General features: G+C 45.0%; 1 protein-coding gene across 1 annotated transcript in view; it reads right to left on the bottom strand.

Moving 5' to 3' along the window:
* Positions 1-236: 236 nt before the first annotated feature.
* Positions 237-9,894, bottom strand: part of LOC115240070 (modular serine protease-like) — a gene marked incomplete at its 5' end in the record, with an annotated part of 23,992 nt that continues 14,334 nt past the window's right edge. Inside the window, 3 exons of the mRNA XM_029815040.1 lie at positions 237-241; positions 328-775; positions 1,104-1,369. Coding sequence (XP_029670900.1) covers positions 237-241; positions 328-775; positions 1,104-1,369 — 719 coding nt within the window. The remainder of the gene's footprint in view (positions 242-327; positions 776-1,103; positions 1,370-9,894) is intronic.

The following is a 9,894-nucleotide window of genomic DNA, read 5'->3' as shown; positions in this document are numbered from 1 at the left end:
AATATAAATTATTAAATAATTGAAATAAATTATTATTAATCTAATTATTCCATCATTAATCCAATTTTTAATATTAATAAAAAAAAATTTACTTTAGACTTCTTTAAAATAAATTTTGACCATTTTCCACCATTTCAGACAAATATAAATACTATCATCGTGTTCAGCAATGCAAACAGCATAAAATTATATGTATAATTTCCATTTTTTAGGCAGAAACTGGTTTCTTTTATCCATTATGCTTTGATATTTATGAACAAGATATAAGATCGTATTTATTTTTTTTAATTATATCTATTACATTTTTTAAGCAAAATTTAAACTTACCAGCTACCAATCCAAATTTACCGGTTTCCTGATATTCTATCAATGTCGCGTCTGAGTGCCAAGGAATGCAAACGGGTTTAACAACCGAGTTAATGATCACAGCTTCCTTCAAGATCAGCAATGCGATATCTGAACCATAGTTACTCTCGTGATCTTGATACGCACTCTGCAATTCGATGCTTTCTATGTCGATCACCTGCGCGTTTTTTCCTGCTTGATTTAAATCACTCGAGAGGATTCCGAAGGCGACGCGTACTGTATCTGCCGAAGTCTTCCAAACGCAGTGGCCGGCAGTTAACACAATGCGTTCTGCTATCAACGTGCCACCGCAAAAAAATCTCCATTGACCATTTTCGTGCGAGAAGAGGGTAGCTTGCCACGGTAGTGTCTCTTCTTTCTCAACGCGCCATCCCCTTACGATCAATGGTGCCGCTAACAATAAGTATTTCTTTTTTCATACATATAAAAGTTAAATAAGTGTGAAATATTAGGTATCTTTATACAAAGATATTGTTTTTTCTCTCATATTAATATAAGAAAAATTTTGACTTATTATGACTGATATATAGCAAAAAAAAAACAAGAAAAATATATTAAATATTTTTAAAATCTCTCGTGAATTTTTTAGATACGACAAAAAAATTCAAGATTCAATAGTTTATTTTCGAGAAACGCATCTGTTTTTATTTTTTAATTCTAGAAATATGCATGAATGATATGTAATGGTTATTTAAAAATTGTCCGATTTTTTTTTTTAACTTTTTGTTATCGGTTGCCAAACCTGTAAAGTCCCTTATTCCGCAGATAGGAACACAATTCAAGAGTGGTTGACTCCACGTGCCGTCGTGAAGACACATAACGCTAGCGGATCCTTTGCGACGCTCATAGAATGCCGGACATTCAAGGAAAACCCGTGTGCCGACTGGGAGGGCTCGATCGCAAGGCAACCATCCTTTGTGAGAACCCCACATTGCTTCACATCGTTTAATCGCACCGTATGCTTCAGACGGAGCTGGGCATGTTATTCCTTCTATTTCGTTTTCTAAAATATATTATATATGGCTCAATATATTGGGTGTCACTTTAAGACCGCTCACTAAGTACATAGCGTTATCCCTTACTAAAAAATGAGTCGAAAAGTTCTGAATCATTTTTTTCTATAACACTTAATAAAGGAATAATTATTGAGTAGAGTCAGGCCAATCAGCGCCGACCTTTAGCCGGGCGCGCGGCTCATTGACATATGTATATATTGTGACGTGACGTTTTTGGGACATTCGTCACAAGGGCCGAACGGCCCGATCGTGGGCGGTTTTTCGGGGGCATGTGTCCTCCCGATTTAGGCAAAGAGCGGCCCGATCGCCAGATCAACGAGATCTGGCCCGCGATTAGAGATAAGAGCGAAACTGTAAGCTCGATTATAAGCCCGCGAGTTAGTTGTCGGCACAGGATTGAACGGCGAGATCCCATCCGGCGGAAGTGGAGGAAGAGAGAAGAAAGGCAGCCAAGAGCGGGAATCCGAGACATTCAGCGAGCGGGAGCCGCCAGGTCGTAATCGCTTTATTATATTAAAAACTCCATTGGTGGCAAATAAACATCATTGCCGTTAATCTTGTATTTTTACGGCAGGAAAGGGGCGCGCTCAATATATTGGGTGTCACTTTAAGACCGCTCACTAAGTACATAGCGTTATCCCTTACTAAAAAATGAGTCGAAAAGTTCTGAATCATTTTTTTCTATAACACTTAATAAAGGAATAATTATTGAGTAGAGTCAGGCCAATCAGCGCCGACCTTTAGCCGGGCGCGCGGCTCATTGACGTGCGCCTGGCTAAAGGTCGGCGTTGATTGGCCTGACTTTACTCAATAATTACTCTTTTATTAAGTGTTATAGAAAAAAAATAATTCAAGACCTTTTGACTCATTTTTTGGTAAGGAATAACGCTATGTATTCAGTGGGCGGACTTTAAATAACACTCTGCATAGTGCTGAATTATAAGGAATAAATAAATAAATATATATATATATATATAAAATAAATTCTAAGCTGAAAAAGGAAAGAGGGTAATAAAATAATTAATTAAAAACACATTTTTATGCAAACGAAAATAAAATATTTTATTTTTGGCAGAATCTCATAGAATACCAACATTTGTTGCACGGGTAAGGAAAACTGCCAAAAACCTCACCAGTATTCATACAAAAATACAAAAAATAAAAATATTTATTTATAAAAATGAACATAAATAAAATTTATCAAATATAAAAACATTATCTTAAAATTATCCTCATGCAGCCATGCATTTTGAAAGTCTCTAACTTTCGGTCGCCCGATTTAGGCAAAGAGCGGCCCGATCGCCAGATCAACGAGATCTGGCCCGCGATTAGAGATAAGAGCGAAACTGTAAGCTCGATTATAAGCCCGCGAGTTAGTTGTCGGCACAGGATTGTCGACAGGAAGAGAGAAGAAAGGCAGCCGAGAGCGGGAGTCCGAAACATCCAGCGAGCGGGAGCCGCCAGGTCGTAATCGCTTTATTATATTAAAAACTCCATTGGTGGCAAATAAACATCATTGCCGTTAATCTTGTATTTTTACGGCAGGAAAGGGGCGCGGAGGGCCGGAAAGATTCGGTCGAAGGAACATCCACTCCATCCGCACGAAGCGAGGGAATCCCAAAGACGGAGCGGCGAGAGGACTCTCATCCCGGGACCTATTCTGCAAGATAGGAACGAGAGCCGATCGGACGCTGCCGGAAGCCCGCATCTCTAAACCGGAAGACAGCACAAATTTGGAAAATACGGGGCGATGGATCTACTAATACGGCCGTGACGACAGCAAGGACCGCGAGGACCGCAGGATGGCTCTGCGCAACGCAGGACAGTCCTGCGTAACGCGGAAGCGCCACAGGTGGCACGATCACGATTTATCGCGCTGGCGTGTCTCCTGCAGGACTCTCGCTCGGCACTGTTCGGCGAGCCACGGATCGGGACACAGTCCTCGAGAAGTGTCGCGAAAAAGGCTTAGAAGGACGAATAGCGTAGATCTTCCGACCGGTGGGACGAGCGTCGTCACCTGTATAAAGCTGCCGATTTATTGTAGGTAATTAATTCGAATGAATCGCGCCCGTATTAATTGTCGTACCACGCGCTTTGTGAAATTAATTTTGTGAGTTTTGGTAAATTATGTCGTATCGGCCGACGGGCATCCGCTACTCATCCGGATCATAAAATAAGCGCTCTCTCTCTACATATTTCGCCGCCGCCGACAGTCACTTATGTTAGTTTCGCGTTTCTAATTATTGTGTATTACGAATTATCGGGATTTTCACATCTCTAAACCGGAAGACAGCACAAATTTGGAAAATACGGGGCGATGGATCTACTAATACGGCCGTGACGACAGCAAGGACCGCGAGGACCGCAGGATGGCTCTGCGCAACGCAGGACAGTCCTGCGTAACGCGGAAGCGCCACAGGTGGCACGATCACGATTTATCGCGCTGGCGTGTCTCCTGCAGGACTCTCGCTCGGCACTGTTCGGCGAGCCACGGATCGGGACACAGTCCTCGAGAAGTGTCGCGAAAAAGGCTTAGAAGGACGAATAGCGTAGATCTTCCGACCGGTGGGACGAGCGTCGTCACCTGTATAAAGCTGCCGATTTATTGTAGGTAATTAATTCGAATGAATCGCGCCCGTATTAATTGTCGTACCACGCGCTTTGTGAAATTAATTTTGTGAGTTTTGGTAAATTATGTCGTATCGGCCGACGGGCATCCGCTATTCATCCGAATCATGAAATAAGCGCTCTCTCTTTACATATTTCGCCGCCGCCGACAGTCACTAATGTTAGTTTCGCGTTTCTAATTATTGTGTATTACGAATTATCGGGATTTTCACGCTCGCGCGATCGATATTCCGGATCGCATAAAGTATTGCGTCACGCGGCTCGTACACCACAGTCACTCTCGATAGTTTCCGTCCTTGTCTTGCCCGCAAAATTATTAAATAATGTTCGTAGTTTGAATGTAGCGCATTGAGAATCCGATTCGAGTCCGCAATGCGTAGTGTGACACGGGCTTAAAGCCGGTGTCACACTACGCATTGCGGACGCGGATCGGATTCGGATTACGGACTGCGAATCGTCGATCACCCAATCAGAGCGAAGTAGCCAAGGATCCGGATTACGAATCGCAAAATAGGCAACTCTCTATTTTGTGATCCGTAATTCGTAATGCGATCCAATGAAATGCCGAGTTTCTCCCGGTTATCTGTTGTCTGCTATGTTGTGCGAGACTCACATGATTTGGAAATGGGTCCTAAAAATATGTTTTTTTCGAAAGATATCGAATGTACGTTAATCGAAATGGTGAGACAGCGTCCTTTATTATGGGACACTAATATTGAAGAATACCGCCGAACGGATTTGAAGAGAATGCACTGGGACCAAATAGCGCAAGCCCTAGGTCCTAACCTAACAGGTACATTAATTTCAGTTTTCTATTTGTCATAAATTTCTTAAAATAATTTTCTACCATGGACATTTTGTCACATACAACAAATAACATATAGTGCGCACACTTCAAACTGGATCCGTAGTGTGAACGGAAAGTTCGAATCCAGTGATTCGCAATCCGGATCCGATCCGCGTCCGCAATGCGTAGTGTGACACCGGCTTAAGGGGGCGCGCCTACGACCACCGCGGGTGGATCTACCGCCCCGCGTGGCGGAAGTACGAGGCCCCGCGCGCCCTATCTCGTCCGCCCTCGACGCGTATCAGCTGATGCGACGATGGAATTTATAATTCTCGGGTGCTCGCGATAGCGACGCGGAAGCGTTTCTGACACATGTAGAGGAGGGACGCGCGTTAGTTTCCGTTAACGATGAGGAGATATTCAACTATATACCGTTCTTCTTGTCGGGTATAGCGTTGTATTGGTACCGGAATTAACGCGGACGGTGGCGTAACTGGCAGGATTTTGAGTGGCGAACACGATTCGGAAATCCGGACTTTCAATTTGCGTTGCGGGACGAGATCGTGCGCCGCACACAAGGGGACCACGAGCCTATTGCGGATTTTTTGATGTGTGTTAGGGCTTTATTTGAGCGATTGAGTCTCCCGTGGAGTCTTGACGAACAACTAAATTATGCGCATCGGAATATGCTGCCGCGCTTACAGATCGCTGTGCATCGACGCGCGTTAATTATTGCAAACAATTACATTGAAATTTGTAATTGAACAATTGAAATTTGTAATTGTAAATTAGCTTACATTTTTGCCCAGCTCCGCTTCCTATGCCGCGCGCGCGAGAAAGAGAAAGAGAGAGTGAGAAAGAGAGAGAGAGAGAGAGAGGGAGAGAGAAAGAGAAAGAGAGAGTGAGAGAGAGAGAGAGAGAGAGAGAATAGTTCGAGATGCGTGGCTTCAGCGTTCGCTCGTACGTAGCCGTATAGAGCGCCCCTCCCACCGCTTCGCCGCGCACCTAGCAACGCCTGAGTAGGAAGTCTCTTCTCGCCGCGCGCTTGTGTAAGGCATGGATTGGCCCATCTTTTTAAATTAATTTCTTAATAATTATTACGAATATCGCAAAATGGTAAAGGACTTCTTCTCGGTTTCATGTGCTCTACCTCCACATGGCGGGTGATCCACGAATTATAGGACACCCTGTATATGATTTTCACTCGCTAGAGAACTTAGCCGCGCGAGTGGAGCGCAGTTACGAGGCCGTAAACCAATATCGAGCGCCGCCGCCGCCGGAACACTCGATTTTCCCGGATCTCGCATATCGCCCGCCGCGTAAGGCCCCCAGGACCCTGACCGCTATTGCTGCTGCGGGAATGGAGGAGACGACCCCGAAGAGAGGGAATGGCGCGAATAATCAAGTGCGGAAAAGGATAACCGCGCCCGCCATCACCTCAGTTGCCGCCGCGACCCCACCGAATTCTCCCGCTACGGTCTCATCCGCCGACTCCTCCATCTCCGGTTCTGGCTCGACTATATTGCCGAATATCAAATGCTGGAATTGCGGGAAGACCGGACATTTCGCGAAAGAATGTAAAGAACGAAAACGCGTACATTGTTGTCGGTGTGACAATCCGAGCGTAAGGACGTGTCCCGCGTGTGCGGGAAACGAGGAGGGGAGTCGAAAAAGAGCCCCGGCGACTCCCGAAATCTCAGGGGAGGCCCGCATCGCGCCCGAAGACCGGGAAGCCTCTAGTCTCACGTATACTGTGCTTAATTTTTCAAATTTGTTAGAGCTGCCGCCGCTCTGTTATTTTGAGATCTCTATATACGGAAAATCGTTACGTGCGTTGGTAGACTCAGGATCAAATCGAACGATCCTTGGGGCCGATGGTATACGAATTATACGGCAGCTAGAGCTGCCGACGCGTAGAAATCATGTCACGCGGATTCACACGGCCAACGGACAACTAGCGGAGGTACGGGAGGAGGTAGAGGTCACACTCGCGTTGAAAAATAGAAGTCGCGTAATCTCGGCTTGTTTGTTGCTGAATTTAGCTGTTTCATGTATCGTGTGGTGGATTTCTTTTGTAAATTTGGTATTGGGTTGAAATTTGCGGCGTCGGAATGGTACTTTGCGAATAATCTGATGGTAAGGTATACCTTTGAATCGCAAAAGGAAACACCGACCGTGTGCAGTGGACTCCCTGAATTAACGCCTTCGCAAACCAAACGATTAACGGAATTTTTAAAAGATAAAATACCGGAAGCTGTCGCAAACCCCAATGTCACTTCTCTCACCAAACACGTAATAGATGTCGTTCAGAACCGATTAATAAAACAAAGATACTGTTTAGTTTCGCCGAAAGTGCAGGAAGCAATTCGCGACGAAGTCTATAAAATGTTAGGTGCTGGAATAATAGAGCCCTCGTACAGCGAACGGTCGAATCCGATCGTGATGGTGAAAAAGCCGAACTGAAAATATAGATTTTGTCTAGACTTTTGGAAAGTAAATAGCGTTTCAAAGAAGGACACGTATCCGTTACTAAATATGAACGGTATATTAAATAAGTTACAATCAGCTCGGTATATTTCCACGATCGACTTAAGTCAGGCGTATTTTCAAATACCCCTGGCGAAAGGAAGTCAGGAAAAATACGGGTTTTAGCGTCCCGGGAACAATACGGGTTTTAGCGTCCCCTTATATCACTTCACGCGGATGCCATACAGGTTAACAGGAGCGCCCGCGACTTTCCAGCGCTTATTAGACAAATTAATCGGACCGGAAATGGAGCCGCACGCGTTCGCATATCTCGACGACATCGTAATAGTAACGCCAACTTTCGAAGAACATTTGGAGTGTACTCGAACGCGTATTAACGAAAATCTTCGCGGCCAGTCTCACGATAAAACCGGAGAAATGTGAGTTTTGCCGCTCGCAGGTTCGATATCTTGGATTTACCGTACAACGGGACGGGCTTACGGTAGATTCGGACAAAGTTCAGCCAATTCTAGAGTATCCGGGTAATATAAAGCAAGTTCGTAAATTTTTGAGTATGTCGTCATGTTACCGTCGATTTATACCACAATTTGCGACAATCAGCGAACCATTAACTCGGCTTTTGCAAAAGGGTCAGCGCTGGGAGTGGGGGGAAGCGCAGTGTCGCGCTTTTGAACAAGCTCGTTCATATTTAGTTACCGCACCGATATTATCGTATCCCGACTTTAACGCTCCATTTATTTTGCAAACGGACGCGAGTTCGGTAGGGATTGGAGCCGTGTTAACGCAAAACATAAACGAAGTCGAACATGTAGTAGGTTTCGCGAGTCGAGCTCTGGCAGATCCCGAGAAAAAGTACTCAGTCACGGAACAAGAATGTTCGGCAGTTGTATGGGCTATCAAGAAGCTCAGGCCGTATTTAGAGGGATATAAGTTTACGGTGGTGACTGATCACAGTAGCTTACGCTGGCTACATAATCTTAAAAATCCGACGGGCAGACTCGCGAGATGAACTCTTGGAATACGATTACAAAATAATTCATCGTAAAGGTGCGTTACATCATGTACCGGATGCCTTATCACAAATGTTTGAGAGTGACACCGAGGTAAAAATAATGGTTGCCGTAGAAGCGGACATTATCGCGAATACGATCGACGTTTGGTATCGCAAACGCTGCGGAGAGGTCGCGAATGGACCTCGACGTTTTACGGATTGGCGAATAGTAAATAATCAGTTATATCATTGCAGGCCTAAAGCTATCGTATCGGATATTGTGGAGGATTTAGATAGATGGAAGCTAGTCTTACCGAAGGAATTAAGGCAAGCAGCGCTTAGGGAGGCACACGACACACCGCAGTCCGGACATCTAGGCGTAGAAAAGACATTTCACAGATTAGCCGTCGCGTACTATTGGTCGAATATGTTCAGGGACACCGCGAAATACGTTAAGCGATATGACATCTGTCAGTGTACTAAAGTCGAGCAGGCTAACCCGGCGGGTCTTATGGGTCATCGCATTGTGGAGGGCCCATGGTGGCTGCCGATATAATGGGTCCGTTTCCGAAAAGCAAATCCGGTTTTGCGTACGTTTTAGTAGTACAAGATCTATTCACGAAATGGATGGAGTGTTTTGCATTAAAAGCCGCTAACGGAAAGAAAATTTGTGAGGCTTTAAGATTTCTGTAATATTGTTGAAAGGTGTAATATTTCAAATGGAATATTGCAGCAATGTATCAGAAATATTACATGCCGAGTGGGAAGTTATCTCTCGATGGGGTAGGCCAAAAATTTTGCTGACGGATAACGGCACGGAATTCGCGAATCAAACATTGCGAGCGTTCGCGGTTGAACACAGGATAACCCACACGACGGTTCCGCCATACCACCCACAGGCCAACCCGGTAGAGCGCGTAAACCGTGTCTTAAAGACAATGATAATGGCCTTTTTAGACAGAGATCATAAAGAATGGAATGAGCACTTGAGAGATTTTCGCTTCGCGTATAACACAGCTCACTATTCGTCTATTGGCACGTCGCCGGCACTCTTAAATCTCGGATGTGAACCCGCGCCGATAAACTCGATACGCGAACGATGCGCGAACGCCGAGGAAGTTGAACAACGCGATCCGGCGGAATGGTTGACTAGAATGCGGAAAGTTCAATCTTTACACGATTGGGTGGCGGAGAATCTCGAGCGGGCTTATCAGAAGCAGTCTACTTATTATAATTTGAGACGCCGCGATATTGCTTTTAAGGTGGGAGATCTAGTGTTGAAATGGCAACACGTATTGTCGTCTGCAGCACATAATATTGCGGCCAAGTTGGCACCGAAATTTCACGGTCCCTTTAGAATTAATAGAGTTTTGTCGAATGTGATGTACGAGATCGCGAATTTGGATAGGAATAACGTGGGTAAAGTCCATGTAAAAGACCTTAAATCCTACCACCTTATACCTCCTAGGTAATTGCCGACGGAGTACACAGGAGAGATGGCCAATCAAGATTGGCGGAACTTCAGGGCCCGGTACGCGGACCTGTTTAGGCAGGTGGACCGCGAGAACCCTGGGTTCTGGACGAAGCTACTGCAGAATAGCGAACGACAACGGTACACG

This window comes from Formica exsecta, unplaced genomic scaffold, assembly GCF_003651465.1.
Source record: "Formica exsecta isolate Colony F162 unplaced genomic scaffold, ASM365146v1 scaffold400, whole genome shotgun sequence".
In the NCBI taxonomy this organism is placed as follows: domain Eukaryota; kingdom Metazoa; phylum Arthropoda; class Insecta; order Hymenoptera; family Formicidae; genus Formica; species Formica exsecta.
The sequence above is the reverse complement of the archived record's forward strand: the minus strand, read 5'-3'. Positions and strand labels throughout refer to the sequence as shown.